Source organism: Mustela nigripes, chromosome 12 (genome assembly GCF_022355385.1).
Source record: "Mustela nigripes isolate SB6536 chromosome 12, MUSNIG.SB6536, whole genome shotgun sequence".
NCBI lineage: Eukaryota > Metazoa > Chordata > Mammalia > Carnivora > Mustelidae > Mustela > Mustela nigripes.
This window is the reverse complement of record NC_081568.1, coordinates 131,877,075-131,899,971: the sequence shown is the minus strand read 5'-3', so window position 1 is coordinate 131,899,971 and position 22,897 is coordinate 131,877,075. Positions and strand designations below refer to the sequence as shown.

The 22,897-nt window shown below is 37.4% G+C and overlaps 1 protein-coding gene across 5 annotated transcripts in view; it reads right to left on the bottom strand.

Annotated features, from left to right (window-relative positions):
* Nucleotides 1–22,897, bottom strand: part of CAMK4 (calcium/calmodulin dependent protein kinase IV) — a 242,090-nt gene that overhangs the window by 42,903 nt on the left and 176,290 nt on the right. For all 5 annotated transcript variants that reach the window (XM_059418352.1, XM_059418353.1, XM_059418354.1 and 2 more), the window contains exons 7-8: nucleotides 4,549–4,639; nucleotides 2,439–2,513 (exon numbers count right to left, since the gene is read on the bottom strand). In XM_059418352.1, the coding sequence (XP_059274335.1) occupies nucleotides 2,439–2,513; nucleotides 4,549–4,639 (166 nt within the window). The remainder of the gene's footprint in view (nucleotides 1–2,438; nucleotides 2,514–4,548; nucleotides 4,640–22,897) is intronic.

Genomic DNA, 22,897 nt, shown 5'->3' with positions numbered 1-22,897 from the left:
AGTGTAGGGAGTCATGAAAGAAATACAGGAGGATGATAAATAAGAACATACAAACTAGAGAAAGGGGAAATATCTATGACCCATCAAAGGGATGGGTCATACACAGGTTGTCAGCTAACAGTTCTAAGGAAAATATATAAAAACAAAACAAAAAGATGCCTATAGGGAACATGGCATATTTCAATGGGTTTTGTTCTAGGAATGAGAATCCTACTCTTTAATAAAGTCGGTGGTAGAGCTAGTGGGCTGTCTAACGTGTTACTCATACTTAGTAAAAGTACCCTGAATCCATTTGGAGCATCAACATGTCCACCTGAAGGACAGGGAGGCTCTAACTGAGGACCGGCCAAAACAATGTAAGTGAAAGTGACGTGGAGCTTCAGCAAGTCTTTTTAACAGTGAAAAGGTATACTCTCCCGCTCTTCCCTTCCTGTCACATGGAATGCAGATGTAATGAGTGATTTCAAACAGACATTTTGGACTCCGAGGACACATGCAAAAGAATGCTAGAGCCAGACAGAAAAGATCTGGATCCTTGGCACTGAGACCTACAGAGCCATAGCTGCAGAACCCATGAGCGTTGTCTTTCTCTAGACTTCTAACATGAGAGAAATCAACTTCTACCTTAAGCCGCAGTTACCTGGAGTTTTCTGAATTTACTCCTAATTGATAAGCTACTCTTGTTGTCGAGGAGTTTAAGATCCAGAACAAAAATATTTGGTACAATGTAAATGCTTAACAAAAAGACAGGAATGCTTAATTCTGTGTAATCATTGGGTTTATGAACAATTGAGCTACAAGGAAATAATATTTTAGATTCACTAGGGAAGCTAACTAGTTAAAAGCAAACATAAAATGTTTATGTGACTATGGAAACATGGAAAAAGACGAAGAAGAATGCATAAGGCTATTAATACTGATTACACATACGTGGATTTTTACTTCTTACAATGATCAAGCAATACTTTGAGATTTAAAATGTTAAAATAAGAAATATTTCAGGGGCATCTTCCTGGCTCAGCATGGGGTTCTTGGGGTTGTGAGATTGAGCCCCACACTAGATTTAGAGATTACTTAAAAATAAAATCTTAAAAAAAATATTTTAAGCTGTAAGTAATAACTGATAGATATTTTTATGAAGGAAAATTATGTTGATTTTACCTATATTGCTTTTTTGAAGAGAGAATTTATAAATCTGTTTTTAGGGCCTTGGCTATCTGCATTCTCATCTCTGACCCATAACAACTAGATATGGAATCTTAGGAAAGTCATACTCTGGAACTCAAAATGAGAATGTTAGTAAGTGAACTTTAAAGCTTCTTCTAGCTACAAAGCTGGGAATTTAATCATATATTTGTTTCACTGGATATCTAATTGTGCCTTCTACAGTCTGATTTCCATGAATTCAGAAGCTGTTAAAATGAGTTAGTTATGTGTGAGGACAGTCACACAGTCCATCTCCAGAGACTGGGGACTCTGCTGGGGAACCCCACCTGAAGCCCTGGTTTTAGTAAGGCTAGAAAAGCGCCATCAATAAGAACTAGGGATTACCCCATTCTCTCTGTTATCCTATATGCCCTCTAAATTAGTGACATACTCTCTCCGCACACACTCCCCCCAAATAAAAGCAAATAAGGAAAGTGGCTGAGGGCTCATGGCTCTATTTCTGACCAGAAACAAAGCTTTTCCCTTGTTCTCTTTCTTGGTGACTGTCCTTCTACTCCTAAGGGGCTTAAGAATAGTTACTGTCCCGGGCACCTGGGTGGCTCAGGGGGTTAAAGCCTCTGCCTTCGGCTCAGGTCATGATCTTAGGGTCCTGGGATTGAGCCCAGCATCGGGCTCTCTGCTCAGCATGGAGCCTGCTTTCCTCTCTTTCTCTGCCTGCCTCTCTGCCTGCTTGTGATCTCTGTCTGTCAAATAAGTAAGTTAAAAAAAAAAAAAGAATAGTTACTGTCCAAAAGACAGGTGCAGAGCACCCAATCCTTACGCCCTGAGGCTCCCTCTTTCCCTGTTAAGAGGGGTACCCTAAAACCAACATCACTGAACCCTTCATGGAGAAAAAGAAGTGCTCTGAGTATCATTTTTATGTGCCTTCCTCATGGAGACTCACATCACATTGTAAGCATTTTAAAGATTTATTTTTCATTTTTTGGAGAGAGAGAGAAGAGTAGGGGGAAAGTCCGAGGGTGAGGGAGGGGGAGAATCCCAAGCCTGCTCCCCAGTGAGTGCAGAGGCTGACATAAGCCTGGATCCCACAGCCCTGAGATCATGAACTGAGCCAAAATCAAGAGTCAGACACCTAACCGACCCTGCCACCCAGGCGTCACCCACCTTGTAAGCATTTTAAATAGAGATATTAGGAGTTTAAAAATTAGATCCCTAAATAAAAGTAGATTTCAAATAACAGTAAAAGTAAACATCAATATTAAAGAGCATACCGCAGTACCCTGGGGTTCCACACACTGTCTTCATGAGTACTTGATGTTCCACAATTTTAGAGAGTCCAAAATCAGCTAACAACACAAGAGAAAAATTTAATGAAACAAGTCTTTTCTCAGCTTTTATAAGATGACAGAATACTTTTACTATTGACTATTCAAAATAAAACGAACTCATTTGTTTTTGCTTGTTTTGGTATCTGGCGATGGGAGAAGGGAGGAATGAAGAAGGGGACAAGTCATCTGGGAGAGGAAACTGAAAAAAAAAATTTGAATCTTGCTTTAAATTGGAGAAAAATATGACTCCCAAATACATTTTATGCTCTCCTCTATAAATCCCAGCTTTAGGCAAATAAGATACTTATTTTTGAAATAACAGTTGTAACAGATATATTTTGTCTCATCTTAACTCTGAGATTTATGAAACAGTAGCTCTAAAGTACAACATAGAATTAGTGATATAGAATTAGTAATCCATGGGGAGAAATCAAAATAAAAAAATAGGTTTTTGTGAATGTCAAAGACAGGAGCAGAAATATCAAAAGGTTCATTCTGTTTCAAATGTGTATCTTATGGATAAGGATTTACTCTCATATGAGGAATATATAACCCTTTTTTTTCCCCAACAATCCTCTTTATTTATTCTTCAGAATATTACTTAGGTAAAACACTACCCAAAGTTGCTACCATTATAGTTTATTTGCTGGGCTACTTCTCTCTCACTCAGGAAACATCAGGAAACCACTGAAGGCTATTCTTTAAGAGAGGCAGGTGCAGAATTGATGCCATTTTTGACTTCAAAGATAAACCCACATTTCCACGGAGGTGCTGATCCTTATCAGGGAAAGCAGCAGGAAGTCCTTCAGAAAGAAAGCCTCTCCTGTCTAAATTAGTATCCATCCATCCATTTAAAGAAATTTCTTTAAGGATAAAATCTTTGAAATTGATGTCAAAGGAAATGGAAGTCTCCCTGCTGTTCCCTGCCTTTCAGGAGTGATTAGAAGAACAAGCTGGCTGCCTAGCAGGACTTTGGTATTTTTTCTTTGGGTTCTTGCATTCGTAAAGCACATTATGTTGTCTGGGCTCTTCCATGATATGTATAAGTTAATTTTCAAAGGTGTTAACACTTCTAATGCAGTGAACTTATCAGATTAACATTACACAGGCCAGCCACCAAAAGAACAATGTCCTTCAGAGGATTTAACAGATTCTGCTAAGGAGAATTCCTATAAAATAAGTTCTGTTATTACTATTTGCAAGCAAAAAGACAGGGGAAATAACATTTAATACACTTTTTCCTAAAATGCTGATTTAAAGAACTCTTTGAGTAGACTGGAATTACACAAAGTTCATCCTCGTAGTTCTTCAAAATGCTTATTGGAATAAAAAGCAAGGTTCCCAGAGTCAAGGCAGGCTTGGGAAAAGCCTAACACACTAATTTAGACGTCAGTTTACACATTACCATTTTTAGAGTTCTGGTTAGTCCTGCAGAAATAAAAAATTTGTTTAAGTTGGCATTTCCTAACTTATTTCACCAACCTTAGCACTTCTGCAAACCACTCCCACCTCCCCCAAAGCAAATTAGAATATTTACTCTGGTTCCCTCAGCTGAGGAACCGGTGTTCTGTGGAGTGCACTTTGGGAAAGACAGACCTCAATTTATCTCTGTTCATGTAAACAAGTGACTCAGACCCTAATTCACTGATATGTACTAAGCATTTTGTGTCAAAGCTCTTGAATGTCTAAAATTAAACTCCAACTAATTTATGGAATAAAAAGTAACAAAAAAAGAAGTGTTCTGTTATCTGTGATTTTCCTCTATATAAACTTACAAAATACACCATCGCCTTTCGAAGTCCCTGCTATTTCCAAGAGCTATGTTTCCTTTGTGTCCAGAACTGGAGCACCAACTTCTAGGCACTGATTCCAGATCACTATATCAGGAAAGGACTACAGACTTCCAAAACAATGCGTTATTCCTTTACAGACACCAAATATCCAAGGAAATTAAATGGAGGCAAAACTAGATGGAACAATATTTTTAAATTCCATGGAATACATTTCTTCTGCTCTGGGAAAGGGGTCATAAGACTTCATGAAATGTCCTCACCTATTTTGAGTGGTGCATCTGGGGCTGGAGTTGCATAGAGAAGATTCTCTGGTTTGAGATCACGATGGACAATCCCATTTTCATGTAGGTACTAAATAGGGAACACAATGGAGTAACATTCCAGTAACTGCATTTATGGTTCCAACATTTATGTTTAATCTTTTCAGAATTAGAATATCCTTTACTATGTTATATGATTCAAAACACACACATATGATCATTTAAAAATAAACACCATGAAAGAAAATAAGTTTATACTATATATAATTTAAGAACAGCTTATATACAGTTACCTAAAGTGAAATGCAGTTTATTTTTTTAAATATATTTTTAAAGACTTTTATTTATTTATTTGACAGAGAGAGATCACAAGTAGGCCGAGAGGCAGGCAGAGAGAGAAGGGGAAGCAGGTTCCCTGCAGGGCAGAGAGCTGGATGCGGGCCTTGATCCAAGGACCCTGAGATCATGACCTGAGCCGAAGGCAGAGGCCCAACCCACTGAGCCACCCATGTGCCCTGAAATGCAGTTTAAGGTGTATGAAACCAATTGTCAGAAATAAAAAATTTACTCCTTAGAGAATATTAGTTGCAGTTCTCTTTATGCATATAACTATGTAAGTTCAAATCCATTAATTATTATTATACTAAAGTCAAGGTTCTATGCATTGAAATTTTTCTGGTTTATTATCTGAATAAAGCACAATTATATGTGTCATTTTAGAAGCTCACAATCACAGCAAAGACATAATAATTATTGTTTGAACAGGCATTTAGATATGAGTAATTATTATAGAGGACTATCCTTAATATGATAAATACTGCTTAAAGATGATAAATGTTCTCATAGGCTTTTCTGAAGATTAGTAAATCCAACTACCAATACAGAGTGGCATATTTGAGCTGATCTTAAAGATCGCTTCTAGCAATTCCACTCATTTCATTCTATTTTAAATTATTTTGTAAATTATGTTTTATCACATGTGTAACATACTCTGTCAATGTGGAAGTCTAACCTGATCCTGCTTCCCTAGTCTCAGATCCCTCTCCAAAAAGTAACCACTCTTCACTTTGAAATGGTTTGAATGTTTTTCTATGAATTCACAAACATGAATATATGTATGCAAGGAAATACTCCTGATTTTTCCATTTTCTTACATAAATGTATGATTAATATTAATTTTTACAGGTTTTCTTTCATTTAACAATATGTCTTTGAAACCTTTCCCACAAACCACTATAGCTTATTCTATTTAACACTTGTATCCATTTTGTTGAATGTAGCATAATTTATTTTTCTAGTCCCTTCCTGGTGGACTTTCAAGTTTTTAAAAGTTACCAATAATGCAGTAATAAGCCATCTAGCACTTGGATTTTGGGTGTTTTTGCTTGTGTTTCTTTAGGACAGATAGCTGGAAGCAGATCTGGTGGGGTCAAAAGGTAGGTTTAAAGTTTTTAAACTCCATCAATATTTACTCACACAAACAGTGTGTTTACGGTTTCCTAACATCTTTACCAAATCTGTGCAATTAACTTTCGCTGAGCTACAGTGTAATCATTGTATCTTATATTTGGCTTAATTTGTCTTTCTCTGTTTACTGGCCTAGTATAGGCTTTTTGGTTTTCTTCTTCTGTGAACTACCCATTTATATCCTTTGCCCATTTTTCTGTTGGGTTAAGAGAAAAAATAGCCAGGGTAGTTCAGTTTTTCTCCTTTCCTATCCCCTACAGGAAGGGAGAGAGTCTCTTCTTTCTTTGTAAGCCAAGTAAGAGAAGGTGGATAGCTTCAATGTCACAGTTTGTGGTGCTTGACATGTCTCACTTAGTGATTTGGTGAAACAGGAACTGATATCAGAGGTGGTTAGAACAGGGAGTAAGAAGAGAGGGCCTCAGTGAGATTCAGCTGCCCTCAAGGAAGAGCTAAACAAGGGTACACATTTCTCACATGTTCAGTGTGGACTGTGCAGAAAGGAACCAGACATCGGCATAAGTTTTGTACTGGGGTGATGCCATCTTGCCTCAGCATTTCAGGAACTACTAACTCCTCAGAGTACCTGAAGTGAGAGAACTGTCCTGCAGTGGGTCTCTGTAGAGCCATCTATAGTGTTTCACATGGAAAGAACATCAAGCATTTGACATTGGCCACACCCAGAGACCACAGATGCTGGACCATGAATGCACCAGTCTGGGAAGACCGTTGCTAACCCTCAATCTCTTCTCCCTCTCCTCACTGTCACCCTCACAACAACCCTAGAAGGAGCATGATCAGGTGGAGAGTAAAGAGCAAGAGAAAGAGAAGAAACTAACAAGTATTCCTATCCCCTCTGTTTACAAATTATAGATCTCCAACGTCCACATTGGGGGAAGGAGGAAGTTTAAAGTTGGACAAGTCTAAAGTTTTGGTCTTTCCCTTACCCAAGAGTGACTGGAAAATCTATGGGAATGGCTTGAAATTTTGTTCACAAAGGAGAAGAATGGATTCACAGAGTTGATTTGCCAGGACAATCATGAGACAAAAGAAAGTTGCTTTTGCTCCTACCTTTGAGGTCAAGCTCACTTTTTCTAGTGGATAATTATAATGTGTAGACAATAACATCATAGATGTCCTACACACTTACTGTATTCCAAGCACTATTATAAACACCTTGTATCTATCAATCGTTTAATCTTCATATCAGCTCCATAAGGTAAATCATAGTAATGCTTGTTCTGCAAATTAGAAGGCTGAGGCATAAAAAGACCAAAGACATGTGCAACTTCACAACTAGTCACATGGAGTTGGGATTCCAGTGTAGGCATGTGGTAGTGGAGCCATAACCCGACCATTGCGTGACTCCCAAACAGATGCCTGATTGTGTAGGGTGGACATGAGAGGGGAATCATGGTGAAGGAGAGGAGGGGAGAATGATGAAGGAGTGGGAAGGTCATGGGAAGAGGAGGATTGGTGAGAAGGCAGAGGACCATGTTAAGCCTTAGTGACACCCAGGGAAAACCCACCAGATCCCTGAGGAGGAAGATGCTATATCTTGCATTAGCTGAGTTTGAAGGCAAAAATGCAAGTTTCTCATAGAGTTGCTTTGGAACATACCTAAAGAATTGCAGTTTGGGATCAATGGAAAATATTGATCTCCCCCACTCCCAATCTAACCCAACTAAGAGACTCCATTGCTTTGGGAAGAAAACGATACCAAAAATAGCAACACAATAGCAACAAATGAGATAAATTTACAAGCACTGGTTTAGCAAAGTACCAATCATATAAACATTCTTATTAAATATTGTTCTGGCTTTCTTTAACAGAAATGGTAGTTTTGTGTTCTAAGTCCAAAGTTAAACAAAAGAAAACAAAACAACACCATTTGGCACTCCACACAGGAGAGCTAGTCCAGATAACTGGAGAAAAATTAAAAAAAAAATAATAGATTTAGGAGCTATGCACTAACAGAGGAACAAATTTAAAAACAAAATAAAGCAATGAAATACTGAAGGTCATGTGCTTTTAAAAATATAGGCAGGAATCATTTGTTATAAATTACTTGGTGTAGAAAGATTATTAAAAATCGAGATATAATTATGTACACATACATGGTAGGAGGCATTTAAATGTATTGACTAACAGAACGATAGGAGTCACTATTGTATTTTTGCTTGGATCCACTGATTGCCTTTAACCAATAGTGAGTATTTTTAATTTTTACATTATCTCAAGTCAGGAAGCCAAGCAAAAAGGAAAATGTGCTATATGATCATTGTCTTCCCCCAAGGAGATACAATTTTTAGAAGCAGGAACATTTTGGGAGCATCAGTTCTCAAATTTCCTGGTCGCAGGACCCCTTTGGAATAAAAAAAAAGTATTGAAAACCTCCAAGAATTTTTGTTTATGAGTTATATCTAACATTAGTTACTACATTAGTGGTTCAAAATGAGGATTTAAAAAGTACTAATTTATTTACAAAACAATAAATTCGTGCCATATTGACATAAACATTTTCTAATAAGAATATATTTTCTAAAACAAAAAAAAAATTAGAATTCTGTGCTATTTTTTTGAAGTTTTACAAGTCTCATTAATTTCTAGTTTATACAAGGCAGCTGGATTCCTCCAGCTCTGCACTGTCAACTATAAAACCACACATTATACACTCTGAAAAATTCCACTGTACTTTCATAAGTGAAGGGAAATGTCTTCATATTATGACAAAATAGTTTTGACCTCACAGACCTTCTGAAAGGGGTTGGGGGTGTCTCAGGAACCCTCCAGGAATCTTAAGACTATACTTTGAAAACTTCTGTTTTAGAGGATCTGAAGTCATAAAAAGGGCAGTGCAAAAGCTGAATAATATGCACATCGCCCTTTATTTTCAAAGTGGGTTTTAAATGCAATACACACCTCTAATCTCCTCAAGCACTAATCTTATCTAGCCACATCAAGATCACAATACACTAAGTGAAGAAGGGGAAAAATGGCCCTCAAAATTGTGTACTCGTGGGAAAATGTGCAAAGACATTTTATAATATCATATCAGTGATACAAAGCTAATTAAGAAATATCCATTATGGAGAAACAGACCCTATCAAGATATTCTTGATCTTAACTACAGTTTATTTAGGTCATGGGGATTCAATACAAACAGACAAAAGGATAGGAAAAATTGAGAAATGAGACAATTGCATATTTTAGAATAAACCAAGTGTTGAAAGTAATCATAATTAAAGTAAACAAAGGCAAGCAATAACATTAAAAACTAAATGCCACTTCGGAAGATGTCTAAAACCTAAGAACTTGATGGAGAAAGAAATAATAAATCTGACAACAACTGTAGCACCTAACTACTAAATCTTGACTATTCATAACCTTTAGTAAAGAAATTAGAAGAGCAAATAACCAAGTGTATATGAATTTAATTAAAACTTTAAGGAATATTATGGACATTGGGGAACATATGTGCTATGGTGAGTGCTGTGAAGTGTGTAAACCTGGCAATTCACAGACTTGTACCTCTGGGGCTAATAATACATTATATATTAATAAAAAAATTAAAAAAAAAACTTCAAGGAATAAAAAGAAGAAGAAAAAGGAAGTGGAAAAGGAAGAGGCAGGGAAGCACAATTAATTTACTCGCTCAATTTTTTAAAGGATTATCTTTTTAGAAAAAAATGCTTTAAAAGTATTATCTTTTTAGAAAAAAGCATGAAGAAATAAATCAGTTAGAGAAAGACAAATACCATATGATTTCAATCATATGTGGAACTTAAGAAACAAAACAGATGAGCATAGGGGAAACGAAGGAAAAATAAAATAAGATAAAAATAGAGAGGAGGGGCGCCTGGGTGGCTCAGTGGGTTAAGCCTCTGTCTTCAGCTCAGGTCATGATCTCAGGGTCCTGGGATCAAGTCCTGCATCAGGCTCTCTGCTTGGCAGGGAGCCTACTTCCTCCTCTCTCTCTCTCTGCCTGCCTCTCTGCCTACTTGAGATCTCTCTCTGTCAAATAAATAAAATCTTTAAAAAAAAAAATAGAGAAGAAGGCAAACCATAAGGGACTCCTAATGATAGAGAAGCAGCTGGGGGTTGCTGGAGGGGAGGTTGGTGGGGGGATGGGGCAACGGGGTGATGGGCATTAAGGAGGGCACATGATGTGATAAGCACTGGGTGTTTTAAGCAACTGATGAATCACTGAATTCTACGCTGAAACTAATAATACAGTACATGTTAATGAAATTGAATTGAAATAAAAAATTAAAAAAAGAAAAAAGCATAAGATGACAAATATTTTATCTGCAGAGTAATCAAGGTAGGGAACAAAGTAAATTTTTAAGGATTTTATAATGATGCATTTAATGCACTGTTGCTAAAGGCGTGTCTTTGCAAAGTTCTATTTCAATTTTAGGCCTTGGTTTTGGTTAAAGTTTTTCAGGAGAAATAAGCATAATAAGGTTTTTGTGGCATTGTTTTTGAAACAATTATTAAAGAACAACAGCATGAGAGGCACTGTGGGGCAATACCCCATGGTATGCCACACGTTAGCTATGCGACCTGAAATAATCTGCAGCTCCCAGTTTCCCCATCTGTAGCACCCACTTCAAAGGTGGTATTGAGAATCAGAGGTGAGGCATGTTGGCACTCACCATGGAGTGAGTAAGTATTCTGTTCTATGAAGGGTAGCTGTTGGGACTCTATCACTGTTGTTCCACATCTCTTGTACAATAAATTACAATTAGAAATCCTTTGAGACTTGGAAAACTTGCTCTTTCCTGAAGTATCAAAAGACACTTTGATCTGAAAATATTTGCTTTTTATTCCATCACATTTTCCTCTTCTGTTTTGGTGGCCCAAAACTCAATGTAAAAGCGGTTTCAATTACAATTAGTTAGCCTGTTTTGGATATATTTACTTCTCCCTCTCTCTGCTTTTTAAAAAATTCCCTTTTCCACTTTAATAGCTTTATTTTGTATGCGTTCTTCACTTATTTGCCAAAACTCCTTTTCCCAAGAAGACGCATTATAAATTATAGAGTAATAGAATGTATTATATATTAGCCTTCACCCTGGAAATAAGTCTAAGGGAAATAGAAACTGACATTGCTATATTTGTGTTCAGAGTTTCCAAGAACATTTAGAAGACATAAAAGGAAAAAAGTATGTGGCAATTAGGATTTGAAATATTCTTACTATGTCTTTTTCCATTAGAAGACAAATTACCAGGAGAAACAGTATTTGTCGCTGATAAAGAGTCATATTTCAAAGTCTATTGTTTTGCTTATGCTCCATTCTCCTTAGGCTCTCCTCCAGGAGTCATCCCAGGTGCTGCCCGGGATCCTATTTCACGCCCCACTCCCTCCTCAGAGGCACTGCCCTATCACTCTGGCCTTTTCTCCTACTTCTCTCTTGCTCTTCCCTCTTTCTTCTCTTTCATCATATACATAGCTCTAGACTGGGTGGTATCACCATCAAAAAGAAACAAGGAAAAGAAAACAATCATCACCTCTACAGTCTCCCAAAGACACATATTCCTGTCCTACTCTCGCTGCCCTCAACTATTTCCTACTCTCCTAGGTCTCCACTCACAGCTTCCATCTTCTTCCCTTTCCTTTTTCTTCAACACACCAAATTTTTATTTGGGACCTCATCAAACCCAACACACGCTTTCTGACTCTTTATTTGACCAGTTTGGACTCTGAGCACATGGTCTTATCTCTCATTTGCACTTCCATCACTTGGGGCTCTTGTCTCACTGGCTGCCTGCTGCTTTTCTTTTGCTCTCACCCCTCAGTCTCCTACCCTGGCCCCTTATCTCTGACTTGCTGGGCACCTTCTGCATTTCCTTGGTTTCCAGAGTGAGCTCACTGAAAGCCACAAATAAGGGTACCATTTACCAACTATGTCCTAAATCTCTATTGCCTTCCCAACATATCTGTGGCTCTGACTCCATAGAACTTTCTACTCTCCATTCCATTTGAATGTCTCTCACATGTTTCAAGCTCAACATTTCCCAAGCCAAACTCATTATTTACCCTAAATCTACTCCTGTGCCTGTATTTCAAAACCCAACAAATGACTCATCCATTTTGACCAAGTCAGACACCTGGGTTTACCCAATTCCTCCACCTCCTTTACCAAAACTTCCAATTTATGTTCATGGACATAGGTAGCTTTCCCTTCTTAGTGCCTCACCCATCTTTCTGCCCCTTGTTCCCACTTAACTGTTCTTACCTTCAGCCAAGCCACAAAGAAGCTTCCCTCTTAATTACTCTGATGACTCGCTTAATTACCAGCTTCCCAACTTCCAGGGCCGTTCCCCTGCAGCCAAAGCTCCATGGTGGCATGCAAATAATTTTTTAGAAGTGCAAATTTGGTCACACTAGGCCGGCTGCTTAAAATCTGCAGCATCTTTCCAATGCTTTGGTCATGCAGGGCAGCAACAATGTTGTATTTGATTTTGTATCCCCCTTGAACAGAAGTCACAAACTCTCTAGGGTCAGGAGGATACCGGAAAGAATGAAGGAAGTTGACAGAGTGTAAAATAAAAGGAAGATATCAGGAAGTCCCAGGGGCCTTATCTGTCCCTGGAGCATGGCCCCTTAAGAGGAAGAGGAGACCGACTCAGCCCACTGTTGTCGGGCACGAGTGCAGGCCCCATGTTGATAGCTCTTCTGATTTTTCAAGGCAAGACAGAAATTCAGATTTTTTTTATGTAAAATATTACAAATTTTCCATGCTGGCGCTGAAGTTGAAAATTTTAAAAGCCTGGACAGGGTACAAACAAAATACCCTGCAGTCTGTGATTCTTGCTTTGGAATTTAAAACAGGCCTTGGCATTCAATATATGCTCAATAAACATTTGTGAAATATATGAATAAATACACGATTTTTTTTTTCTGACTCTGCTTCTTAAATTAGATCCTTACTAAGACTGTGCTGATAGACTTCTTTTTCGCTATGAACTCTCTCTGAGCTTGTTTGTCTATTCCCTTCCCTCTAGCTACTTCTTATAGCCCCCCAAAAGTACACATGTGTATAAGCAAATTGTGTGGTAGGGTTATAATTAATTTTAATTTTTTCTTCTATGAAATTTAACTCTAAATGCGTTATTTAGGTAATGAATTTTTTAAAACATTAATTTTATATAAGCAGCAGGCATTTCATGTTGGCTTATACATCTGTTATGAATGATGGGCTCTGAAGAGGAGTATATCCATCGAGTATATCCATCGTAACTACATTCGGTCTCAAATGAACTACACGATGCCACTCTATTGTTAGTAGTTTAAGACTGTATAGACTATTCCATGATAGTATCCTAAAAGGAAGTTCTAATTCAAACTCCAGGACCATATGGCCACCTGCCCAGGTCTCATTTTGAACAGGCTGTCTCACCCAACACCTTAAGTTCAACATGTTCAAAACTGAACTCTTGACTTTCTTCTAGCCCTTTTCTTACTGTTCTTCCCACCTCAAAATGTAGTGCCTCGGTGAACTCAAGTGTTCAAGTCAGAAACTGTTTTTCTCCTCCCCACCCCGTGCCTCCATCCTATTCACAGCAGAGTGCCATGAATTCCAATTCCAAAATGTCTCCAGAATTGCCCTGCCTCTCTCCACGGTACTGCCATGACCTTAGCTAGCCCACCACAGAAGTTCCTTAACTCTCTTTGATTTCCAACATGGCCCCACCTTCAGTCTATTCTCCACACAGCAACATAGGAAATCAGGCCTAGTTGGGAAACCCTTCAGTGGTTTCCCATTACTTTTCCTAGCTTCTGAGGCATTGGTTTTCTGGCTCCTGCCTTCCTCTCCAGCCTCATATTCTGCTACTTTCCCCCGTCTTGCTGTCTACCCATCCTGACTTTCTTTCAATTTCTCCCAAGCCCAAATTTTATTCCCACCAGCCAGCATCCTTTTCTGGCTGCCCCTCTTCCTAGAATGCATTTTTATCTTTTCTTTTACCCAGCCAGCTCTCCTCATCCTCGGGACTCAACTTATAGTGTCAGTTCCTCAGGAGGCCATATCTGTCCTTCCAAACTAACATATGTGTTCACCTTTATATGTTCTCATGGATGCCTCCTATTTTTCTTTACAGTGTATCTGTTTCTTTGGAAGCTTTATGTTTAGGATATTTCCCTCACCACATGAAAAACCCATGAAGACAGATATCTAGTTTCTTGCACTATGCCTGGCACTAAGAGGGTACTAAAAAAATATTTTTGAAGGATCAACAAATAACTCAGTTTTCCAAAAGACATGTATGTTGTTCTACTTTGAAGTCATTAACATATAGATATTCAAAGAATGGTGGTAATTTGCAAATGATATCCATTTGCCATTACTAATCTGTAATGGATGTTCAAATTTTCGTGCTTGCATTTTAGCAATATATTTCCATAGCAACATCACTTTGATAAATTTAACTGAAATAAGGCTCAGCATCTGTGTGCTTAGGAAACACACTATACTTATTGGATAATAATACTTGGCCACTTCAAAGGTGCTATGAGATTTATAGCATCATTCTGAGAAAAGCCAAAACCCAGTAAAAACATTTTAAGATCAGGCAAAAGGGTTTCATCCTCAAAATGACATCTTGAATAATTACATAGTTTTTGTTCTGTAGTAGCGTTGATAGTTATGGCTGAATTAATTTCTTCACATCCTCTGACGCTGATCTGAATATCCAACACAACATATGCCTCAAGGGAGTTTGGGCAAGGAGAGTCGAAAATTCATCTGTTAGTTTTCTCTTCGGTTTCCTTCATGTCTCAAACATTCATAAATTGTACTTGCCAGTGTAAGAAAATGGAACGGAGTAGTGATTTGGCCAACTATAATGACTTGTTAATGAACACTGGGCAAGCCAAAGTCCTCTGTCAATGAAGGCACCATCCTGGGCCCCCCAGTGGTGCACTTGAAGAACATTGAGCCTGCTGTTGCCCAGAATATGGTTCCCGTGGAAGCATCTTTGCTTTTGATTTGGGGTGTGGTTTAGAAGTGTCTACATAAAGCAAAGCTGGGAATTTTGGAGTAGCAATGGAGTAGCTGGAGTAGCAGGATCATGGGGAAAAGGAGCGGGATGCTAACAGAGAGGATAAGCAGGAATGCTGCTGGGTAGGAAAGCCTGGGGTATCTGGTTAGAGCACTTGATAGGCAAAGAAGTCATGAAAAACAGACTCTAGCCCTTGTTTCTGATTTTGGTACAGTCTCCTGGTGTGCAAAGTCAGAGTGAGATAACAGGGATGCTTTCAACAGGGTAGAAATTCATTTTCCTGTCTGCACATAAATGTGCATGTTATAAAAGTCTGCTAAGTATATATTTGTAAGAATGGTATATCTAGTACTAGTGAGAAGTTTAATTTTATCTATACTGTTTTGCTTAGATTCAACTCAAAATCTAAAACACTCACTCAAGACTTAAAAGAAACATTTATCATTTCTTTAAGAGCAATTATTAAGTAAATTATTATCATTTTAAATTATGCATTATGCAAAATATCAATGGAAAATGTGACGTATCCTGATTTAAAAAGACAAGTCTCACACTAAGAGAGTACAAAAATGAAAACTGAAGTAATGTACGTGTCATCAACAAAGAAATCAATATGCAAAATGTTTTTGCGTATAAGAGCAAGGAAAGCACATGTTGTGGAACAACTTTCTGAGGGGCTGTTGAGAATGTTTAGAGAGGGTAGGCATGTCATAATTTCATTCTCTTATTGCCAATGTATGTGGTCAGATTTCAGGAAAGGTGAGATTTTAGGAATGGAGGCAATGAAAAGGCTTGACCTATTAAATGAAGGTCATATTCAAGAGATAACACATCACTTGGAAAAAGGCCCAGAAATCATCTGCAGTTATAGAGAAAGCAGCACCAAACACATTTCTGTAATGGGAAAGGAGAGAGCATCTTGGAACACAAAAGAAACACGGGAACTCCTGAAACTGCATGTTCTGGTCAAGAGATAAGAGATTATAAGAGTCCCCCGAGAAGCTGAATGAGTAGAACCGAGGGTAAATGCAGAAAGTACTCTGTGCTCAAGCAAAGGGATGAACTTCCTCACAAGGAAGAGGAAGCTGGAAATACTGTTGTAAGAGATGACTGTACTTCATATCACCATACATGCTTTATACATTAACAAGTTAAGAGTAGATATTTGAGTATATATTACAGAAAGAAAGTTTTTGGATGCAAGTAAAATGTAGATCAAATATGACAAAGAGTAAAAATCTATATATTTTTCTTCAAAAATATTTATATCCACAGATGTATAAATGGCTCCTAAATCACATATGCACTAAAGTAGAAAGTAGGATTAAAAAAAAAAAAAAAGAAAAGGAAGAAAAATGCCCAACATATCTTTACCATTTGTTCTTTGGGGAAAAAAAAAAAAAAAACAATCACTGAAAGCTCAAACTCTCCTTTAAACAGACAAAGATGATACTGCTGCTCTGAATTCAGGGGGTGTCTAGACATGTAATTAAACTCTCTCTATGGTCCTAACAAAAACTGTGTCATTGTGTAATGAAAGCTACTGCATAGTAATTTAGTTTAATTACAGTGATGCTGTGTTCAATGGGCTGTGTGTGGCTAATTGATAATGTCTCAGGAGTTGGTAGGAGGAAGTTTGAATCTCTTTAAAAATCTAACAGGACAAAGAAGAACCAGTCATTAAACAAAGAAAACGGTATTCTGACTATAGCTCTACCTTGGGAAGAAAAATTAAACTGCATGAACTTGCTCTTCTCTATTCCTTGGAAAATTCAGAATCAGTACCTATAAATTTAATCAGGAACTTCAAAATGAATACTCTACCTTTGTGTCATAACTGCCTTGGAGACCTACCATTACCATTGTCTTTATGCTTGACCTCTACTCTCTGATGCCTTCAGAATTACCAGGAGAATATATGAGAAAAGCAGCAGGACACTACTATCCCATGACCGGATCAGCAGGCATAGTTAGGATTGGCTGGCGGTGAGACCTATGGTAAGCTTCAATCTGTAGAGCATCCCAGGATCAGAAAAATCTACCTTCAGCATAGCAGCCATGTGCTGGGGCTTCCCATTTATTAGCCAAGAACCTACATTTTCATTTATTTCATCTTTGATGCCTCCTTTCCTCTCACTAGTCTACTAGTCTTGGCCAGATGGCCATAACTCCACTTCCAAAATACATTTCACATCTACTCTTTTCATTACATTGCTACCACTAAGTACATAGTCCTTCATATTCTCTACTAGCACTACTAACATTTTTCTCCTAATCACGCCCAGCCACATCTCTACACCTCGGTCATCTTTCTAAAACACAGACTAACTCATGTCAATCCTCTAGTTTAAAAACAAAAAGACTCAGGGTGCCTGGGTGGCTCATTTGGTTGAGCGTCCGACTCTTGATTTTGGCTCAGGTTATGATCTCAGGGTCATGAGATCAGATCCCATGTTGGGCTCCGTGCTACATGGGGCGTCTGCTTGGAATTCTCTCTCTTCCTTTCTCTCTCTTCCTCCCCACCCCATGTTCTCTAAAATAAATAAATCTTTAAAAATAAATAATATAAAAACAAAAACAATCCAGCATCAAGGGCTCCTCATTGCCTATAAGGTAAAGTCTAATATTTTCAGTGTGAAAATAAAGGCCCTTCAAAATTTGTCCCCAATTTCTGGCTGTGCATCATCTTGGGACAATTCTTACCATGTACTAAATACATAGCCATATTTACTCTTCCTAAATCATGCCATAGATATTTCCACTTGGTTCCCAGATAATAATAATCTTTCATGTGTCATACTGTATTTTCTCAAGATTCTTGCAACAGTATTACACATCCAAAGCTCTTCCACAATCTTGCCACTTCTCATCTAGAGGTGAAGTGTAATGCCCCCTCCCCCTGAATTTGACCCAACAGAATGCAATGGAAGTGATAGTATGTGACTTCTGATGTTAGAACATAAAAGCCAAGGTAGCTTCTATCTTTAACTCATTTAAAAATGAGTTAAATACTCATTTTTAGATCCCTAAGCTGCCACATAAGAAGTCTTATGATCTTAAGGCCAAGATGCTTTAAGAATGTTGGGGAGCGTGGACAAGTCAAGCGTCACTGTTCCAGTTGACAGTTCCTGGTGAGGTCCTATGTGGTAGACATTTCAAGTGCCAGACATGTGAGCGAGCGAAGACACTTCTAAATGATTTCTAGCCATCAAGCCCCTAAACCTTACAGTCTTCCCAGCCCAAACTCCAGACACGATGGAGCAGAGACAGTCCTCATTCCCACCATGTCCTGTCTAAAGTCCTGATGCAGAGAACATGTGAGCACAATGAAGTAGTTTTTTTCAAGCCGGTAGGTTTGGGGATAATTTATTAAGACAGCAACAGTACTTGGAACACATCATAGCCCAGATTACATATCACTTCTGTGAAATTTTCTTCTAATCTCACAAGCAAAATAAATGTCATTTTCTCTGCTTCTCCCAGTAGCATTTTCTTCATATACCTTAATGCTCTGATATTTTTATTACAGTTAATTATGTACTTGTCTATCAAAGTAATAGATCAATTCCTTGAGAGCAGGCAGGGATTATTTTATTCACTTTTGTACCCACAGACTTTAGGCAAAGAGTCTGGTATATTTTTGATAAATGCTCATGAGAAAAATGTGTGAAAGAAGGAGTGAATGAATGAATGATCAGAACTATGGGTTGAATGAGGCTCTATGACAGGCATCAACAAATAGACACAAAATCCCGGGGAATAGCTAGAACTCATTCTTAGGTCTAGCGTGTATTAGCACTTAAAGATGTTTGTTAATAAATAAAATTGTGGAACCACTGAGTTGGGACAGGAAATCGCTCCTAATACCTCTGGATTAGAATAAATGTCCTATGTCCGTCCCAACTCATAAGGCTGTGTGGTTCTGTGTTCAAGAAATTTAGTGAACTCAACTCATCCTGCTCTTTGTTTAAGGCAGTATCAATAGTTGCCCTTGGCCGGCAAGCTAGAAAGTGAATACAATGTAAATCAATCAGTTCTCTTTTATAGTGTATAACCAAATCTACTCTAGTATTACAGGTATGCTAGTGATGAATTAGGTTGTGCTTGTTTAATAAAATCTTTATTTTGCTTTTACTTTTGAAAGTTATTTTCACTGAGTTTAGAATATCAGGCTGCTTTTCTCCCCTTAATAATACTTTGATGTCTCTTGCTTGCATTATTTCTGATGAAAATTTAATGTCATCCTTATCTTTGTTCTTCCGAAGTAACGTGTCTTTTCTCTGGATGCTTTTATGGTTTTTAGGTTTTTACTTTAGGTTTAAGAAAATCAAATATGCTGTGCCTTGGTCTCATATTCTTCATGTTTCTTGTGCTGGAGATTTGTTAAGATTCTTGGATGTTGGCTTTACAAGTTTCATTAAATAACTTGAATATTATTTCTTCAAATATAATTCTATCTCCCATCATTCTTCAATGACTCCAATTACATATACGTAGTTATATATGTAGTGTTCATATATATATATGTCTATGTGTGTATATATGTATATGTATACATGTGTATGTGTGTATATATCCTTGAAGTTGTTCCAAAGTTTACTGATGTTCATTTTGTTTTCCACCTTTTTTCTCTGCATTCTACCTTAGATGGTTTTTAATGCTATGTCTTCAAGTTTACTTTATTTCTGAAATGTCTAATCTGCTATTTATTACATCCAGTATACTTTTCAACTCAGATACTGTAGTTTTCATCTCCAGATGTCTAATTTCAGTCTTCTTTTTAAAATAGTTTACACACACACACACACACACACACACACACACACACACAGAGGAATACTATGCAGCCATCAAAAAGAAATGAAATCTTGCCATTTGTGACGATGTGGATGGAACTAGAGGGTATTATGTTTAACAAAATAAGTCAATCAGAGAAAGACAACTATCACATGATCTCCCTGATATGAGGAAGTAGAGATGCAACGTGGGGGTTTTGGGGGGTAGGAAAAGAATAAATGAAACAAGATGGGATTGGGAGGGAGAAAAACCATAAGAGACTCTTAATGTCACAAAACTAACTGAGGGTGGCCAGGGGGAGGAGGGCAGGGAGAGGATGGTGAAGTTATGGACATTGGGGAGGGTATGTGCTATGGTGAGTGCTCTGAAGTGTGTAAACCTGGCGATTCACAGACCTGTACCCCTGGGGCTAATAATACATTATATGTTCATTAAAAAATAAAAAAATATTAAAATAATTTCCACATATATAGTTTACATCCTTACTCTTTCCTCTACCTTCTTGAATATATGGAATACAGCAATAAAACTGTTTTAATGTCTCCCTATATTATTTATTTCATTTGTGTCACTTATAAGGCTGTTTCTTTTGATTCATTTTTTTTTCCCCCTGCTTTCATCCAGTCTCACTCTGGATGTGCTTACTGCATGTACTTCTCATAATTTCAGCTGGGTAAAACACACTGATTTTATTGTGTTGGGTACTGGACAAATACAGATGTATTTGTGATCTTTTTTAGTTCTGTTCTGAATGCAGTTAAGTTACAATACTTGTAAATAGTTTGATCCTTTTGAGTCTTGCTTTCAAACTTTGTTAAAATTGTCTACTCTGTCTAGTGGAAACACAAACTCTTCCCATCCCTATGTGAACTGCAAGCATTGTTCCCTCTAATCTATGGTTCTCTCCCTGGCCTCAGGTAGTTTCCTTGCATGCATGCACTGAACAGTACTCACCAGAAGATCTGGGGGAAAGAGTAACCGCAGCTTTCCAGAGATGACTCTCAGAGCAGCTCTCTCCTCTCAGGCACTCTGCTCTGTGAACTTGGGTTTCCTTGGCCTCCCAGACTCTATTCTGTCTTAACCTAGGGAGACTGTGGGGCTCCTCTTGGTTTCTCCTTTCTACAGGGCAGCTGGAAACTCTTTCCAGGCAATTGTAGGGCTCATATTATTTGTGCTCCCTTTTTCAAGGGAGCCCACTGCCTTAGGCTGCCTGATGTTTAATGTCTGAAAACCATGTTGCATAGATTTGGTTGTTGTTTTTTTGTTTCAGAAAGAGTATGAATTAGTCCCTTTTACTCCATCTGGTCCCGAAACAGACATTACCACCATTACTCCAGACATTTTAAATGTTTTCTAAGTAATATTCTACTTGATACCTGAAAGTGGAATTATCCTCAGTATTTGAGACCATTCGAACTTATTAACTGGTGTACCAGTTAATGCAGTTAAAGCTGTTAAGAAAAAATGACAAATGTGAGAAGCTCTGCACTTAGTTCAATGTTGATCAAAATTTCTATGGTATTCATTTATAAGTTTCTGAGGTTTCCTATAGCAAAAAAAAAATAATAATAATTTCAGCTTGATCCTTGCTTAGAAAGAATTTCTTCCCTTTTTGTGAACCCATGGGAATGATTGACAGAAGTGTCAGATGTGAAGTGCAGCCAAAGTCTCTTATATAGAGATATAAAGGATAAAAATCATATTAAATAAGTTAAAGAGAGGCAATAAGCTTGGCTTAGAGATGATCCTCTGGAAAATTCTTAAATATGTAAGAGTGTTGAATCAATATTTTAACCATTAAAGGCCATACTTCCTTTTAAGTAAAGATGAAGCACTTATTTATTAATATTCTACTCTTTATACAAAGTGTATATAATTTATGATTCTTAAATCTTTTAAGATTTAGTAATAAAAATGAACATTTATCAAAATAGGAAAAAATTTTTATTAGTTTCCACATATGATGTGGATGTGTTGATAGGAGGAATTAAATTGAAGGTTACTCATTTTTAGCTACTAGTATTAACAGTCTGTTTAGCAACTAAAATATTCAGTGATGCTCCAGAAAATTTAAAATAAATCAAATTTGCCTATATATGGTGATTGCCCAGAGATTCTCTATGCTTTATAACAATTACAAAATATCTTGATCTTCATAGATAAAAGTGATCAAATGATCTATTGTATTCTGTGACATTTTATTTAAAGGAAAGAAAATACAATTTTATCAAACCTCTGAAGGCATCAATGTGTTGAGATTACTTCTAAGCCTTAAGCGGCCTCAGCTCATCTGTACTTTAAAAAACTTCAAGTGCCTACATTAGAATATTAAGTCTCATTAAAGAAAGTTTTAGATTATAGTAAATTTAGATAATCAAGGTGTTTTACAGACAAATGCTTTTAAAGTCCTCTCTGAAGGATTACTCTAAGAATCCGAGAGCCAGTCCAGACTTTAAGAGATTATTTAGAATAGGAATCTCAAACTCAAATACTGCTAAAGGAGGGGCAGATAACATGAGAGTGAAGTAGGCAAACTCCATTGAAATTTAAATATTTTTATTTAATAAATTTTCTATAGCACTTACTATGTGACAGACACTGTTCCAAGTGATTTGCCAAATATATCAATCCTATTATATTAATATATATTATATATATTATATATATATAATATTAGTATATATAATTCTATTATCTCCATTTTACAAATAAAGAACAGCCAAGTTAAATTACATGCTGAAGTTCATACAGTTAGTAGCAGTTCTGGGATTTGAATTCAGAGTCTGGCCTGGAATCTGTGCTCTTACTCACAAGGCTGGGGAACGGGCATTATGGTAAACGGAGACAGCATATCCTACCTCCAAAGCTTTTTAAAATATTTGAAAGCCTTGGAAGCTGCTATTTAAGAGTCAGCCTCGTCATCAGCAGGCTCGGGAGCTGTGTATGCCAGGGAAGACCAGTCTGAATGATCAGCCCATGAGTGCTGCACTGTATTTGTGACCCTCAAAAAACTGGCATAAAAGGGCAACCACTTGAAAAAAGAAATACAATAATTAAATGGAAGTTGAATTTAGCTACAAAG